Below are 19118 nucleotides of genomic sequence, written 5' to 3' on the forward strand. Positions count from 1 at the left end.
TCATGTTTGCCACGGCTTATATTCTTGATAGCATAACACATACCTGAGTAAAATATTCATAGGGTCAAAACATCATACAAAATTGCCCTACCATTAAAAGATAAATTTTATCTGTAGTGAAGGACAGTATGTATACTGAATTATGCTGAATTACTACTACAAGTTATTGCTCTATAAATGTTTCTCAGATAGTAGTCATATCATTCCATGCATGCTCTAGAGTAAAATCAAAAGAAAACTCATAGGAAATACAGTGAACTAACCATAATGGTCATGAACATCACCAGCTACACACTTCCCTGCATTTATTAAAATATATCACACAAATCTAAACAAACACTTCAGGGGGTGGGAACAGTAACTTATTTAAGTTTCAAAGAAATTATCTATCCCTGTTCTCAGGAATGATGACCAACGTTGGCAACAGAGAAGTTGCGAATGGCAAAGGATTAACTAATTCAGGTTTTCCGTTAACCCTTTTCTTTCTATTTGAGGGATGTGTGATTTAAAGACAAGCTTGACTTTGATCAAAAAAGAAAAATAAAGTAACTCAGTGATAACATTCTTAGCTGCTGTACAGACATACAGGAAACCAATTTAATTGTCTCCCAGCTCTGTTCCTCAGGTAGCACATCTTCCCAATCACGAGTACAGACAGGGTTTGTAGTCTCATCTCCTGGCTGACCAGGAGCACATTTGCTCCTTTTGTTACTGTAACCTGAAACCAAGTATTTGGAGATTTTGTATCACATTTGTTCAAACAGAATTCATGTAAGGTGTGTCTGGGCCCTTTCTAATACACTTGAAAAATTTGGAGGAAAGAGAATTTCAGCTGCATGCATCAGAAAGTAAACCACCTTTGTCAGGTGAGCCTGACCCAGTTCTGAGTTGCACCTATTTTTAACAACCTTTGATTTGGCCCTTATGTTCAAGTATTGATATCTCCCCCAATTCAGCAAACTGCAATGGCACTTTTATCTTTATTGCAGTCACTTAGCTTTGTTCCTGTGAGCAGAGAGTAAAGGTCAGAGAAATCTCACTCTTCTTCTCAAGCAGAGGTCCTCACTTCAATATTAAACATATCTAACATGCATTCACTTAATAGTTATATGTCCATTAATACAGCAGCAATATAAATATTTTTAGATTAAAAGTTCTTCCACCACAGGTACATGGCACAGACATTATACTTGCTTAGACAGACATTATATCACAGCTCTGTAGCAGTCTGCATCATCCTACAGAGCATGCAGCTCTTTCAACATCTCTCAGCTTACAGAAGCCAAAGGTCTACTACATCCCCACCATCTTTGCTTGAGTATATTCCATGTTTAGTGCTGATTTGATGACAGACTATTAGTGCAGTCTTAATACAGAATATAAACATAGTATCACAGCAGGAAAGGTTAAAAAGTTTGGTTTTGTTTTTCTTGTTGTCTTAAATAAAAAGGTCAAACGCTAAGGTTAGATCTTGCTTTTTTTATTTACTCGTTATATTTACTGGAAATGTGTCATATCATTTAATGAGTTATTGTTAACACACATCTAGCTAATATTCTGAAACTACTTTATTCTCTATATGGGCCATATGCATAGTCATCACTATTACACTGCATCAGGCTAATGCACAGAGAAGCTGACTGATTTTGGAAAGAAACAGGCATGTTAGTAGTTCTGAACATCTACAAAAATTTCATTTTCTTCATGCTAATCTTGTATCTGTTACTGTTTGCACTGTACAAGCTAAAGGAATGGAAACAAAAACTGCAGTAGATACACCCTTATAAACCACATCTTTGTAATTTTAGGTTAAGAACTCATTCTTACTACTGACAACATCATTAAATAAAACATATTCCCCAACTTCCTCATAGCTTTTCTCAGCCAAAAGCAATTAAGAGTACTGTAGCCACAGGGAGCGATGAGGAAGGGAGGGAATGCCGGATGAGGTTATGACCCTTTTTCTGATAAAAAACAAAGATCTCTGACTCCATTCTACAAGCCACTGAATATTGAAAATTGCAACATTTCTGATTTTCCCCTGGAGTTGATTCATTCTTTTCATTTCAAGTCTTACAGTGGGATCAGCATTAAATTCAGAACTGTGCATTGGTATCGTGAAAAAAAAGTTGATTGTTGAAGTTTTCCATTTGGCCTGAACAAGTCCACCCTAAATTCTGAGTTACATGCCTCTGCACAGGCACATTCTCTATTGTCGTTACAAGTTAAACTCATTGCAGAAATAACATTCATAAACACTTTTATCAGGTTTAAAGTCACACTGGAGTTACACTCCTCTGCCTGCTGTAGCCTAGGCAACAGCTGCCTGGAAACATCAGAGGTAAGTTGATCCCTAATTCTTACGCAAATACATGTCATTGCTTAAAATGAGCTGAACTGACAGATTGGATCTGATCATCTCTATTTTTCTGCACACACTTAATGTGAAAGCAGTGTTTCTTGACAATTTGGCTCTTGTCAAGATCTACTGTCCATCAGCAAAGCTGATGATGATGATAGCAGTTGTTCTTTTGTCTATTTGCACACCAGTATTACCTTGCACATCAGGGCTGAATGTCCCTGAACAACCTCTGCTATAGGATAACCACTTGTAAAAAACAACCTTGATACACGTTATAAGGGTTTGCTCTGGGACACTGGCTTTCCCAGTTTCCTAGCATTACACTTGGAATAACTGAATTTCCAGTTATGGCAGTAGGAGCGGAAGAAAATTGTGTGATACAAAAGTTACAGGGAAATTCTTCATTTGTGGGGGGATTTCTGTATGGGTCACTGAGACAAGGGTTCATATGACATTGTGACCAAACATGATCACTGAATCCACAGAACCCTCCATGGACACCTCTGGCACAGTCTTGCCTGGTTCTCCTCTCTCTCTACCACATTACTGCACACCTCACGTCTTCAGTTCTTCTCCTGACTTTCATTTCTTTAATCCAATGACCAGGACAAAGATTCAACTCTATTGTGAGGAGTCAGACCTCAACAGAACAGCAGACAGAGTTGTTAAAGGATACTTTAGTTACACCAGTCCAACACACGCAAGCTTTAAAACTCACAATATGAAGAGAAGAAAGAAGCAACTTTTGACATATTCCTTTTCTCTTCTTATGACATGATATTCTCAAATTAACCACTTGTCAGTGCAATCATATACTATTATTAAACCAGAAACCTGAGAAATAGAACATAATGGTTTTACAGATTTTCTTTTTCAGACATTCTATCAGGATTCTCTAGGATTACCTTTATTCCTGTAACAAGAAAGAACATTTTACAATGGGGCTAAGAATTCACCAAAACCAAAATAAAATGATCCCATTTTCTGCCAAGAGAATAAAGTTGAGTTAGTTCCATCATTGTAAAAAGGAAATAAGCTACTGTTTTGTTCAGATTGAAATGTAGAATACACAGTGAACTCAACTTGCTTTAGAGGAAAAAAAAATCTACCTGCCCACTAGAATTTCACACTGAGATTGCTATCACAACCATTGTGGTTTAACAATTCCCTTCTTTTTAGTACTGAAAACATAGCCCTAGACATTTGATTAACAAATTCAGTCTTTCCACTGTAAACACAAGATACCTTTCTTAACTGGTACAACAAAGGGTAACAAACTACATCACAGGAATAAGAATGACAGTAGCACTTTCTGAAGTTAATCACAGGCATCCAATAGGCCATTGGCAAGGAGAAATCTGCATTAACATACATGGTTAACTTGATTTCCTGCAGTCTCACTCTTTACCTGAGAGACTATTCATTTCCCATTAATAGGCAAGAGGCATTTCAGGAAAATTCCAAAGCTCAACATAAATAAAGGATTTGTTAGTGGCTACTGCTTTCAAGATAAGAAATTACATCGGCAGTCAAGGTATCTGAACTAATTAAGCCCTCCTGACCACAGAATGTTTACTCTGAAAAAAAAAAAAAATTGGCTTCAAATGCTTTCAATGCAATTGCTGTACAGAATAGCCAACAAAAGTACTACCTGTTTGCACAAAGCAAGATGGAAACACAATGACAAGAAACCTTGTCTGGATCTGAAACTCAAATGTGTTTGACTTCAGTGTTGAGTTTCTCAGCTATGAATGAGTGATAAAAATCAATGATAGCCAGACAGAACATGCTCAAGTAAGAAAAAAAGAAAAATCTTTTAAAGAGGACTATGCCAACCACTGAGCAAATACTGTTAAAAAAGAAAGAAGTCGTTGAGAATACACCTTAAAATCAGAGCTGGTGTTTGCTCTGCTTTAGAAAGAAGAGACCCTTTAGAAAGAAGAGCACGGATGATAACCGTAGATTTTATTAAATTATTGTATGACAGCTTAACTAAGCTGAGCACAGGATTTTAACCAGAAGAAAACAATTGTACCAAATAATCAGTAAATACAATCCTAGGACTTTGAATGAAGAACCCATTCCTCAAAACCCATATATCTGTAGTATATTTCACAAGCAAATCCACTTCTTTATGTCACTTCCCAGCCTCTGCAATAAGAACAGGGTGTCCTGTCTTTCCCTCTCTCCAGATGCATTTTCAGAGGTTTTTCTTTTAGTTTTTGTTGTTGTTGTTGTTTTACCTCCTTGACACACTTGCGCAATGACTCCTCCAAACTGAGATGGTTCAATCTGCTGATGAAATGACACCTACCTTTCTTCTACTAATTATATTGAATCTTCAGTGTCATGTTCTGTTCAGAACTTACCTTTCTCCAGCTGCTGTAGGTATTAAAGAGCCTCACAGCAGTGGAGAGTCAGTAGTCTGTATAGATTTAAATTGACAGCTGTTTCTATTTGCCCCAGGATGAGGTCTGGGAAGGGGGGTACAGAGAAGGGAGTTGGCAGAGTAAAACATTAAGTATTGAAGAAGGAAAAAGAAAAAAGAAAAAAAAATAAGAGGAAACTCTCCCAGAATGGCAGGTTGAATTTCCTGCCTATAGGGCAGTTGAGTTCCTATGAGGATCCTTAGATAAGTCAGGAATTTGTTTAAGTATGACATGCAAGGAAGCATACACACACAGATTTCAAAGGCTGGCCCTCAAGCCAATGAAAACACTTCCTCTCTGCAGGCCGCGCACATTGCTCTGTGTAAAGCTGTCATTTATGTCCTTACGTAACACAGCATTAGAAGTATCATGTTGCCCTGGCTGAAAAAGGAACGACCCCTCATCCATTTCAGAGGTAAAGTGTGTTTTTAATCACTTGATTCTATGAGCTCTGTTTCATTAGCACAAAGTTAGCTGAACAAAGAAGGACAAGGAGTTAAATTCAATTGTTCAGTGTACAGAAAGCAGAACACTTCACTAAGTTTTATACGAATCTTAAATTCAGCCTCTGCATTGAAATCCACGGCACTAAAGCATTATTTACCCTATTGAATGTGTATAACTGACATGGACAATCAGCTGCAAAGCTCCAAAGCAAGTTGGCTTGGGTTTGACCAAACAGATTGGATTAAAAATAATAATATAGCTGTTCCCTGTTGGCTTTTCTCCTGAAATATTATTATATGTATTATTATTATGTGATAAGTAGATGTAGGTGAATACAGAACCTTAGTTCCCTCTTATCTGTTTAGTTGACGTGACATCGTACAAGAAACCAAACAAGCACCTTCATCATATCAACCATTATGCAATCCTCAAATTGTTTAAGCCTAAGTACTACCCTAAATGCATTTCTCCAATAAATTTACAGTACTGAGTCCAAACATGCCAGTTTCTATTGTATAAGTGCTTTAAGATTACATTTCATATATACTAGTGGTAGGATTGCTTTCATTAGCAGGACAGCTTACAGAAGATATCTCAAAATTTTCTTCATTCTTTTAAGCAGAGAAATTGCACACTGCAAAAAAAGCTTTAAGGATATTTCAGTCCACATCTCACTTAAATACAAAGTTTTGCTGTAAAATCTTGACACGTACATCTCAAAGTACCTTAAAATATCTTGAATGGGCTTCAGAAAACCATTCCATGCTGTTAGCCACAATCATATTGCAATACAAGGACATGGCACAGCGATATTAAGTAACATCATACAAGAGAACAGCGGTATTTATGTGCATAAAACAGTACCTAAGCCCTCTGAGTGACAACGCTGTCTGTGACTCAGCACCAGCTCAGATGTCTCCCTGCTCACGTTGGAGCCTGTTACTGGATAAAGGAGGATGGAAATACAGTGTGCAATAATGCAATTACTATAAATGATTTTCAGCAGGGCCCCAATATCAAACAGATATACACAACAAAACAAAGCACCTCTAAAGTCAGACTCTTCTATGCAGTCTTAGAAACTGGAAATGGTACAGGATCTAGATAAGCATACACAGATGGCTGTTTTCAACTGGTTGACAGACTGCTTAATGATCCCATGGCTCATTAAGAGAAAAAGCTAAATCCCTAATGACTAACATGGAGACTGGGCCTTGGGTAAGCAACGACAGTCCAGCAATCATGACAGCAGGGACTTGAACAGACTGCTGTCCAGCTGAAAGTGACCCAAGATAGACAACAAATGGATCGTGTGTGTGTGTGTGTGTGTGTGTGTGTGTGTGTGTGTGTGCGTGCCTCAAGAGAAACTTCCTTCAGATTTTGTTGTTCTCAGTGGTTCACTGATCAGCTTCAGTCACTCATCTTCCACGGCACACATTAGTCCTTCAAAAATAACACATATTAAGTGGCAAATAAAAAGTAATTTCTTTAGAATCTTTAACCAAAATCAGTGCATCAATTCTAATTGTAGGACTAAACTCAGTGCTAAACAAAGTTGGCAAATCAGGCAGCATGTCAAATACTACAACATTTGTAGCACCAGACTAACTGTATACTGATTCCAGCATCAAATAATGATAAAGAGCGATCTTGGCATTTTATATTACAACTTGGTCTGCAACCTGAGGTCACAAAAGAAAGAGTCAGACCCTTGCAGAAAAACAAGACAGATGCACGAACAATAGAACAACTCTGGATTTAAGTTTTTTATACAAAAAGGCCTCCTATTTATTTGTTTTGCATGAGTTTATTCTGCAACACGAACTCCATTCATAGCCTTGAAAATCACTTTGGACTTGCTAATAGCTTTAAACAAGGGACTCTCCTGCCTCCTTCTTTTTTTCTTACCTAACCAAAAAAAGGGAAGAAAGAAAGAATGTGCATTAATTACAAGGTACTGACTGACCTGGATTAGCCATTTGTTCATGTCAGTAGAAAGGAATTCCTAACATCTGCATTAACTGGGAGGGTAGAATAGGCTGTTCCAACCACATTTGTTGTGAAAATAAATAAAGAAAGGCAACTTTTTTTTTTTTTCTTTTTTTTTTTTTAAATTTGGGCATCCAACAGCATTCAATCTATTGATGTGACAGTAGCCATTCAACTTCAACAGTTCAGAAGTTCCTCTCAGAGAGCAACAACCATCTCTTTAATCAATGCTTGCTTTTGGAAGTTAAACATAAGACATGTTTGTAGAGAAATGACTGAACTCACTACATAATTAATTCATCCTTATCACGCTTGATTCTCCAGAGCAAGTTTTTACTTTGAAGACTAAATCTATTTCTGAAAGGAAGTATGGTACAGTGAAAGAAAACAGTTCTGCAGTGCATGCCTTTAAGCTCCAAAGATTCATAACTCATTAAGCAGTTAAAATCTTAGCTTTATACTTAGAAACAAAAGTATTCACATAATCCACTTCACATACAGAATGCCTCATATGTAATGATTTTGTAGATCTTCATAAACTTGAACTTAAGGAGAGGATATCAGCTGTGCAGGAGCTCTATGCATTAAAGTCAGATTAAACACTTTGAATCCAAGACTTGAAAGATATCATTTGGTTGGAGGAGGAGAAGAAAAAAAAAAAAAGTGACAATCTTTTGATAATGACTTAACAAATGTCACTGCAGGTAGTGCTTGAATACACCCAGACTTAAGCAAACTTGCCAGAATCTGATTTAACAAAAAAGGATTATGTGGGACCTATTTTGATCAGTAACGGTACTTCCAACTCTGCAAGACCTATTTTTTTGTTGTTGATTTTCTTTCAGTGTTTTTTGCTTGTATTTTTGTTTTGCTTTTCCTGCTTTTTAATTCACATTAATTTCTTGAAGAACTGCAAAGGCTCAGACATGGAACCAAGGAATTAAGTATCATATCAGAGCTTACAAAAATGTTTACCCATTTTTCCCTCCATCTATTCCCTTCAGTAGTACTTTTTCCCAAGCTTTTTTCTTGCCCCCCCTCCCCCCCCCGCCCTGTCCATTCTCTGTGTTTTACATTAAAGGTTTCCTGGTATGACATTATCAGTGTTCTTTTGAGTTCTTTCATTCACATGCAGAGAAGGGTGTGGATAGCTTATAAAAGTAGCTGTAAAGTAAATACACCTATAAACTTTGACAATTTTATAAAAGAACTTTATTTGTCTGTATTCAGAAGCAGCAACAAAGCAGTGACATTTTCCCACCACAGATAAGTGCAAGCCTATTTCAATTTTGGTATCATACACTTCAGTCACAACTATAGTGCCAGGGCTTTTAAATTCATAAAATTGAAAGGCAAGTACACCTTGTGTTTTTGGTTTTTGTTTGTTTCTATGCATGTGTGTTTTTTTCCCACAGCAAAACTTTGATTTTCCCACCTGCCAAAGAAGGGGCCCCAGAAAATACCTCACGGGTCTAGATGCACCACCAAAGAGGAATGGAAGACAAAAATAGGAAGGGGAAGAAAAGAAGAGACATGAGAAAACAAAACAACAGAGAAGTTTCATTTAAAAGTTCTGTCTCAAAAAGAAGGAAAAAAAAAAAAAAAAAGAATGTAAAAAAGCTGAGTCAGATTCTCATCATCAGAGCTTACGAAAACAAAATAAAATAAAAAGCAATCAAGCTGAAGGAGGGCACAGACAGGAAGAATTTCCTGCCCTATAAACAAAGGCTCAACCTCTTATTACGTCTGTTCATAAAAAGGAGCACAAAACACACACTACACCCAGAAATGAGTGGTAATTCTGGTGGGTTTGGTTCACTCTCCCATAGCCCTGACACTACATGGTCTCACTTAAGGTCAAAGCTCTATCAGGTTTGCACAGTTCCCATCCTTGATGAAAATAAATCAGTGTAGCAGAAGACAGGAACACATTTGTGCTGTTGGAACCACTGAACATTTCACTTCAGTAAAAAATAGGATTTTATAATAAATATCAGACATTATTCATAAATATTTTTGAGCAACAAGTTTATGACTGACCTCAGTCTCAAGAAGATCTTCTTTCACATATCTAACAGCTGACATAGAACTAATCTTTCACAATACTTTGCCTATTTTAGCAGCTCACAAAACATTTGTGTGGTCAGACTGAGAAGAACATAACCCTTGGGCACCTTCAGTTTCCCACTTGAGAGCCAGGTGGTGGAAGAGTAGGCCAGTGCCTCTAATTAATGCTGTCACTTCTTTGGAAATAAAGGGCCTATGAGGCTTTAGATAGCCTTTAAAAACATGATGTTACTACCACTTAAATGTTGGGGGGAGGGGGAGAAAGCAAACAACAAAAAAACCCTCAAAATCCACCTAAAGATCAGAGAGAAAAAAAAAGGATTTATATTTATTATATGTACGTATATGTACTTTAAGCCCAAAGAAGTTGCTCTCTGTGCTCCATTTGAAATGCCTAGGCAGCTCCTAGGGCTAGAATCTAATCTTAACCAAGACTGTCTTAGTGGATAGGGATTCCAATCAGGGACAAATCTTGAAAAGCTGCCATTTTCTTTCTCAGAGAGTCATAGCAAAGTTCTATTTTCCTCAAGGATTTCCTTTTGCCTATTGATTGCCTATTTAATTAAAGAAAAAGAAAAAAAAACCACCAAGACAGGACATCCCATCTTTAGTAATGTTGGCTGCTTTGGATATGACTAAACAGAACTGTCTCCTGGCCAGACATTAGGCAAAATTCCCCAATGATTAACCTCATGCTTTACATGATTCTTAAAAATTGCTTTTCATTGTTAAAGACAAACCCTCTCATGAGATAAGACTTAACTATCAACACAACATTTTTTACACAGTGAAAATTACAACTGTATAAACTGATAGCAACCCTTCTTACAAACAGACAAGAGGAGCCATGTGGCTCACAAACATCTTGACAGAAGCTAGACATAACAGAACCCAAATAACTTGGATTGCTTGGCTTTCCCAGTGAACTCTGAGGGTCCAGGCTCACTAGGATAGAGGTTATATTCAGGTTCTTATCACCTTAAACTATTTCTTAGTTCTTCCACCATTTGACGTACAGTGTACATTTCATGGACATGAGAAAAAAATTGTGTACTGCGTCTGATAATTGTGTCTATTTTGAACTATTCTGTGAAATGTGTTGTGGGGACCACTGCCAAGATGAGCATAATGGCATTTAATATTACAGTACTGTTCCAAAAAGCCAAAATAAGAACAGTTGCTATTTTCAAAGGATTCGGTAATTATTAATGTCTTGTACTACACAATCAGTTTCACATCATGTTCTGCCCAGAGCAGTTACCAGAACATATTATGGCTTTAATTTCAAGACTAGAAGACTCCTATGCAGTCAGTCTTTTGCCCAGACCATTAAAGGACCTGGAAATAGCACAACAGGAACAAATCTACCACCTTTACCCTTCTTTGCCTTCTGTGGTCAGAAAGTATTTCAACAGTGCTGCAATCAGGCTGCCAGCCTGCTGACTCTTCAAGAAACTGACTTCAATAATCTGAGGTATCACTCAAACATGCGAAAAGCTTCTATTAATATTTTATTGCTCATAAAACATCAAAGCTAGCTCCCTTCCTTGTCTGTCAGCAAGCAACAATTTCCCCTTTTTTAAGCTCAATTAAACTAAGGAGAGCCAATTTAAAAAGCAAAACCTAACAACTGAGATTTCCTTTGTGTTAATCTCTCTAAATTTAGGATATTTTAAGGCTCTCAGTCCACTTCTAATGTTACTGGCAGAGCCCAAAATCACTGCCAGACATGTAATAAGCTGACTAAAAGACAAAAACACCAACAAAAACAACAGACACACAACAACCAACCAACTCTTAAGTGATAATTGATATTAGCAATCTTGTCAAGGTTTTTCAGAGTAAAGCAGTAAATACATGGGAGGTACTTGCACTGCCTGATCATTACAGGGGATTTGGACTAGATGGCCTTTAAGAGTCCATTCCAATTTAAATGATTCTATGATTCTACGATTCTAAAAGAGCAAGATGTCCTTGCATTTTTAACACCTTGAATCTCTTTGTTTTAAGGCTGCAATCACCTCAAGATGAAAGAAGGTAACCATCACAACCTAATTTATGTTATGAGTTGCAGTTCCCTCTAGGTTAATAAGATAAGTTGCCTTTTATCCTTCAGCATCCTTTAAAGCTGACTAAGGATTGGGGAATCAGTGAACTGCAAAACAAATTTCTAGCATGTCAGTTTAATAAAGAAGGAAGAAAAAATATGGAGGAAAACTCAATTGTACTTTGGGAGGGATTAAAATTGATTTTCATTTAAGAAACTACTGACTTTAGAGTACTTAAATCTATTTTACATCCTATTACTGTGTTAAACACTGACAGATTAACTGCTACTGTCACTCACTTCCTTGACATTAACCCTGTGTAGCTGACAGAAGTTTGGAGATCTTTCTCTTGTTCACGTTGCCACTCAACAAGACATTGGCTAGGGAAACCAATATATACTATACTATAAACCTACCACGGCTTCTCTAGGGTCAGCAGCACATTCTGGAGATGTAAGCAAGGCAGACACTAAGGATTAAGCAAAAATAGAATTTGCTGAAGCACCAGCCAACCAGGGTGGCAATGAAAATGCTAGACACTCAAAGGACAAGTTAGTGTACCAGTTAATAGCTAAGCTTTGTAGTCTGTGACTTAACCAGGACATTACAACAGCTGCATCTTCTGGTGAAGAGCAGGCTTCACTGTAATCTATCATTTCACAAAGCCCAGAACAGTCTGTCTCTCATCACCCTTCATTGCCTGAGATGAAGGTTGCTACAGCCATTGCTGCCTGCTCCCCCTCCATCCCGCTGAGCTCAGGAAGCATGAAGAGCACAAACAGATAGCATCCTGTTGGCAGCTGAAAATAAAAGTAGGACCTAGCATGGCCCAATGACTTAGACAGCAGAGTCTGAAATACAAAACCCAAATTTCCTACCCTTTTGCTTTTCTTTTCTGCCATTCTAAATCAGATTTCAAACTTGCTAGTCTTTGCCACCTCTAGGGTTAAGAATTTCAGATATTGTCTTCATGCAGACAATATTTGGACAATACAGACAAAATTTGGTCTTCCTTCAAGGTATGACTTGTTGGATAGGGGATTAAAGGAAGTTACAAAAATCAGACTACAAATAGTAGCTAAGGAAAAATAACCCAGCACACGAAGATTATATTGCTGGGGACAGTGAGAATAGCAAACGCCTGCCCTGTGCAGACAGGTTGAGTAAAAGATCTTCAGTCTGGCAAAGAGAAGGCTCCAGGGAGACCTTATAGGGGCCTTCCAGTACCTGAAGGGGCCCTACAGGAAAGATGGGGAGGGACTTTTTATAAGGGCAGTTAGAGACAGGAGGAGGGGAAATGGCTTTAAACTGGAAGAGGGTAGATTTAGACTAGATATTAGGAAGAAATTCTGTACTGTGAGGGTAGTGAGACACTGGAACGGGTTGCATGTGAGGTTGTGAATGCCCCCTCCCTGAAAGCATTCATGGCCAGGCTGGATAGGTCTTTGAGCAACCTGGTCTGGAGGGAGGTCCCCTAGAGCAAGGGAACAGGAACTAAATAATCTTAAATGTTCCCTCCAACTCAAGCCATTCTATGACTTTATGTTTAATCCAAGCATTCTTCTAGCTTCTAACTATTTTCAGCCAAAGGGTTTCCCTTAGTTTGTAGTGGCTTTTTTATTTGGAGCTCTTTTCCAGAAATGTCTCTGGTTTCCCCTTCAACTCCTATGAATTTCTACAATTGCACTATCTTTGGCAGGCCAGCACACAAAGTCTAACATCTTCTGAATAAACACTCACGACCTTTTGTGTTGAATCTCACATATCTAATGTTATCCAATGGCCACAAGCTCTTGTGCACGTAGCAGCACAGTGGGTTTCTTTAAGTCTCACAATAAACACTGTTTATTCTGGATGTTTCTTCCCTTCAGTTAGGCAGTAACAAGCTGCAGGAAACATAGAAAGGAGCAAGGAATAAAAACAAACTAATTCTAGGGAACAGGATCAGGTAAGCCGATTATACAATCACCATCTAATAGCGCGTTGATGCCTTTGCTCCCATCTCAGTCAGGCAGTAAACCATCAAACCTACACTACATTATTACCACAGTTCATTGAATCACAGAATGACTTGGCTTAGAGGGGACCTTAAAAAACCCACCCATTTTTATTCCCCCTGCCATGGGCAGGGCGTCCCCCACCAAATAAGGCTGCCCAGGTCCTCATCAAATCTGACCCTGAACACCTCCAGGGACGGGGCAGCCACAGCTTCTCTGGACAGCCTGCACCTATACCTCACCACCTTCAGAGTAAAGAATTTCCACCTAATATCTAACCTAAATCTCTCCTCTTTTAGCTTAAAGCCATTCCGCCTTGGCCTATCAGTATCAGATCACGTAAAAAGTTGGTATCTGTGTTATTTCTGACTTCACACACACTTAGATCACTGAAACCTCTATAAGAGATTTTTCATTGTCTCAGTTAATTTTGTGTTTCTTGAAAAGTGGTATAGTAATAGCAAAGTGTAACAGCAACTTTATAAATATACCGTTTCATTGCTATGTATCCAGTGAAAGCATCTGCAGCTTTGCACAGGAAGGCAACACTCAGCAACCACTAACATGAATTTCTCATGTCACTTCTGCCATGAAGGAATTATTTTTAGCAAAATGCAGAGGCATAAGTTGTGATGCTTTATTCATTTAAACGTACAATCCATTGGGCAGTTTGAAGCCTAACATGGCTGTACTCGCATGTTCTCTGTGCGCAACACATCACACATGACAGCCGAAATAGCATGCAAACATATGTCAGAGGGATTATGAAGCTAAATGTGTGTTACCACAAATAACAGTAACAGCTGGCAGGCTGCCACTAGTGTCATCAGGTACACAATACAAGGAAAAACATTGCTGTTACTATAGGAAGCTTTGCAGTGATGTCATCCTGTTGTCCACTGGGATTTGTCAGTGCCTGTTTATAAAGCACAGGTGTAGCACGAATTTCCTTCAGGATGCTAACATGAAACACAAAGACAGTAAGGGAGGGTCCAACTGGGTAAATGAAAGAAGGTGGGGAGAAAGATGGACAAGGAAGTGTTTGGGGGAGGTTAACTTCCTCACATCTTTCTCAAAGATTTCTGCTTCTTAAGGCATAGAAAAGCACCCAGAGAAACCAACTGGGGAAACCTCAAAGATTTCCCCTGAATTACCTTCTAAGTATTTGCATAAAACTACTACTTGGGAGGCATCTGACTAACACCACAAAAACTTTGAGCCCATGAGCCTTCCAGATAACTTCTAAGGTAAACATCATTTGCTTTCTTTCAACCCATCCTATGTCTGATATGAGCAGCTATTTAAAGGTATCATGACAAAAAGGACAAAAAAAAAAATCTGAAATCCACAAGTTGAAGCACCTAGTTTTTACACAGGCCATTTAATATCAGAGGCATTTTCTTAAGATATCAATCAAATTTATACCCTAAGATCAGTGGTTCATGATGAAAAGTCTACTATCATCCCCCTGAAAGAAAATGTAGATTAAAAATCTACAAACATTCCCATAAATTTTTGCAGATGACCAATTGCCCAGCTCCAAACACCATTACGAGCAGGGCTGGGAATGACAGGAGCCTCTCTCCAAGTGCAAGAGGAGGAATTTGCACAAGAGATGAGATACTCCTGTCACAGTCTAAATGCAAAGTGTTAACTAAACCACAAGTTGAAAAGTGACCATTCAGCAAACATGAGCAGAACAAATGTTAATTCCTTTGCAAGCTAAAACAGAAATACAGTCAATCCATTTCCTAGTATTGACATAGCACATTGTTCTAAACGCATCTATTGTAAATAGAATATAATAGCTTTGCTGTAGGAAAACAGTTAAGAAACAGCTATATGTGGATTGAGGAGGAATTTCTTGTTTTAATTCATTTGTCTACCACTTCTTGATAGCTACGCAACCTTCTTGAAAAACACACACCCCGATATCTTTGCAACCACAGAACCGCCAGAACTTCCAGGTACTGCTTTTTGGGTTTCTTTTTTTTTGTTTTTTTGGTTTTTTTTGTTTTTTTTTTTAAACTTACAGCACAAAGCAAGCAGTGACATTTATAAATGTAAGTGTTGACTCTAAAGGGTTTGACAGAAGAGGCAGCAGTAAAGTAAATAATCTGCCCACTCACTGGGGACTCTCAAGTCAAGGACTAAGTTACAGAAACTTAATTACAGGAAACTCATTTCTCAATTGTCTGCTTCTATGTGCTTCATGATTTAACCAGAGCATATGGAGCAGTGGGTCAGTGGGTGAGAGGCAGGGAGGGGCACTGCTAGGTTAAAGCAACACTGACTTTTTAAAACTTTCCAGATAATCTGTTATCTTGCCAACACTTGGTCAACTCAACTTGACCCTTATAAATGTGAAATCCTAATCAGCAGACATTTGTAACAACAAACACACCTTTCTAAAGGCCACTCATAGAATAAATATTTCTTCGGAAAAAGAAATCATCGGTAAGATGTCTGGAAATAATACAATTCACATAAATGCTTATGCACATAAAAGCAGTGATGTTTCAAGCCTGAAGAATTAACTCACTTCTGATTTCTGATTCAGTCATACTTTGGACCAGTGAAACATTCCTGTTTACTAGTAAACTGTATAAGCACAGAGTAAACAAAGAGATGCATGTGATCAAAGACTATGGAAGTTTATCTTACATGTCTGTGCTAGAGTAGCTACAGAAATATGTCTGGCAATTCTTTTAAGCAAACAGTATCATAATGTTCTTTAATAGTATTTAAAGGAATAATCTCTCAAAGTATAGAAATTCTAACTCATATCATGAGAAAACACCAGTAGCAAGTTTTGTCCTGAAGAGAATATTAAAATCAGGGCAAAATACCACCCACCTAAGTGAAAATTCATTATTACTCATTATTTAATTTTGTTAAGAGGAAAAGATTAATTTCATAAGTGATTAAAAGCAAAGTATAAATATTAATCCACATTTTGGTTCACTCAGTATTTTCTATTAAATAACATTTGAAAAAAAACACATGAAGAACTTTGTAAACTAATAAATGCAGCAAAATACAATAATAACTGCAACTTGAAAATGAAGAGTCAACATTGTTCTGTATGCTTAGTTAGTTATATTTTATTGTATGAATTTTTACTTAGGTCCGTTACTGCTGTTGTTGACCAAGTACCTGAAGATGTGTTACTTCAATCTAGATAAAAATGTTACAAGTTGCTCTAGTTATTCAGATTTTTTTTTCCTCATGCTAATAGTTCATAAAACATAGAGTGTCATGAAAACCAACATACTGTTCACCTCAAAACATCCATAGGAAAAACCTCATCTATTTTTCAGGTTTCTCATTCTTGTATCAAAAGTCTGATATATTAGGTTAGGGAGGAAGGGAATGTCAACACAATCTGGAAAGAAAAATGATGGAAAAAGTTAGCTGATTTCTGAAGATAAAATATGAAAGGTGAAGTTCATCATGCCCAAGAAGGCCCAGCAGTGTTCACATCCATTGCCCAGGGAACCCTGTAGATACATCTGCCAGACACCTGGCACTCAAAACCTTTAACTGGGAACAGCTTTCTTAGTGTCTCACTTTTTAAGACTAGGTGAATATAGGTGCATATGTAATACATATGTACAAATACATTTCTACGTGTATGTATACATATGCAAGTATTCCCTTACACATACAACATACACAGTTACGCAGCCTTATATGCATAGTTTCTTAATGACTCAGATGATCATTTTTTATGTCTCTTCCAGAATATGGTAAATTTCTTCAATTCACAAGAATTTTGTATAAATTACATAAAAACTGACAACTTGGGATGCATGTTTTAAAAATGAATCATAAATAGAGAAGAATTTATCCACAATATCCCTAATAGCTCTAACTGAATTTGCAGTCCACCTTTACATTTCCCTGATAACCTGCAGGACATTTTATTATTTGTGTGCTTAACTAAACAAGTATCAAAAGCTGCTAAACAACACAAAAAGCTTGAAAATATACACCAGTAAAGCATAATGGGCAGCTGCAGAGGAAGCTTTATGGGAAAGAGAGCAAGGATTTTAACTAACGTAGCTATCCCTTGCATAGCAATGCAATGTCCCACAGTTACAGAATTTCACACAGAAGAATAAAATCACACAGAATCACAGAATTGCAGGGGTTGGAAGGGACCTCAAGAGATTCAAGAGTTCAACACTCCTGCTAAAACAGGTTCCCTACAATAGGTCACACATGCAAGTGCCCAGATGGGTCCTCAATACCTCCATAAAAAGAGACTTCACAACCTCTCTGGCAACCTGTTGCAGTGCTCCAGTTAATAAGAAAATAGAAGAAAAAAAAATTGAAAGTTAAGGAAAGCAATTGCTCTCCACCAGTCTACCAAAGCCCAGTATTTCTCAAAGCAATGAAAACCTTGGAAAATTTCCCCCTCCAGTTTTACCATTCAGCATGACACCATGTTGTATGGAATACCCTTTGGATCATTTTGCATCAGCTGTCCTGGTTCTGTCCCCACACAGCTCCTTGTGCAAACCCAGCCTCCTCACTGGCAGGACAATGTGAGAAGCAGAGATGTTCTCGGCTCTACGCAAGCACTGTTCTGCAACAGCTAAAACACCAGTGTGCTATCAGCACTGTTTCCTCCACAAATCCAAAACATAGCACCATATCAGCTACTACGAAGAAAATGAACTCTATCCCAGCCAAAGTCAGTATACCAATATACAGATATTTGTATGTTCAGAATCCTAATTTTCTGTCCTTGAACCATTGCCACAATCTAGCCAAGAAAATAAGCACCCCTCTACTCTGAACTTTTCCTGGTGGCCAGCTTGAAGGCTTTGTGCTATTTTGCAAGATTTGCTTAATTTTCACATCCCAGAACACCTTTTAAAGATGCAAATAGCTTAAAACTCAAAAGGTACTGAACAAGATCCTCAAGGCAGTGTCCAAACTTGCTTAATTTCAAAGACGTCTAATTCTCAGAGAGACTGAACACTTGAATGCTTCAAGATTTCCCTGTTTTAATAGGAGTCACTGATACATAGTTCCTCTTTGTATAATTCATCTCATGACTGTCAGCTTAGGTTTTATGAGCCTCAAGAGTCCCACTTAAAAATTGGACCTTATCCCACAGGAGCTCCTTATTTATATGTGACAGAACATCTCCCCTGAAGGTGAAATACCAGCAGCCCACTGGTTGTCCCTATGTCTTTATGTACTGTGGTACTACCGAGGATAATGAGTCAGAGAGAGGGAGAAAGGTTACACAAAAAATAAGAGAAAATTTACTGCTATTAAGATAAAAATGTACAGATTAAGCCATTTCAACTCTCTCTTAAGGAAAGTTCAGGAAAATAAATACTTTTTTTAAATTAATTCTTCTCAAAAACTATGACAAAAACTATGACAATTCATGAAAATTAAATGTTTCTGAAGGAAAGAAAACTACTCACCTTCTGTCCTGGGAACAGGTTCAGTACCACCTGGTGTTTTATCTGGCATCTCAGCAGAGACAGGCTTAGTAAAACCTAACAGACATAAAGAAAATAAATTGTACCTTGATAAAAATCAGAACATTTCAGTAGGACACTCCTCTGCCCCATGCAGGATGAATTTTCAGCTTTCATCATTTCCAAGTTTAGATGTAAGATACATAAGTAAATAAAACTCCCTAGAGTTCATCTACAATACTGCTTGGTAGAATGTAATGCAGATGTGAATAAATACAGTGGTATTTATTTACAGGCAGGTAGGCACAAAAGGACCTTCTTATAAATCACAATGG

The 19118-nt window shown here is 37.7% G+C and overlaps 1 protein-coding gene across 5 annotated transcripts in view; it reads right to left on the reverse strand.

The window, feature by feature from the left end:
- PLEKHG1 (pleckstrin homology and RhoGEF domain containing G1) overlaps window positions 1-19118 on the reverse strand; it is a 123725-nt gene that overhangs the window by 69895 nt on the left and 34712 nt on the right. For 3 of the 5 annotated variants that reach the window (XM_052672902.1, XM_052672876.1, XM_052672884.1), the window contains one exon: window positions 18787-18861. The exons of the other annotated variants lie outside the window; for them this stretch is intronic. In XM_052672902.1, the coding sequence (XP_052528862.1) occupies window positions 18787-18835 (49 nt within the window). In that variant the 5' untranslated portion in view covers window positions 18836-18861. The remainder of the gene's footprint in view (window positions 1-18786; window positions 18862-19118) is intronic. 5 annotated transcript variants of the gene reach the window in all.

Source organism: Tympanuchus pallidicinctus, unplaced genomic scaffold, assembly GCF_026119805.1.
Source record: "Tympanuchus pallidicinctus isolate F22 unplaced genomic scaffold, pur_lepc_1.0 scaffold1, whole genome shotgun sequence".
In the NCBI taxonomy this organism is placed as follows: domain Eukaryota; kingdom Metazoa; phylum Chordata; class Aves; order Galliformes; family Phasianidae; genus Tympanuchus; species Tympanuchus pallidicinctus.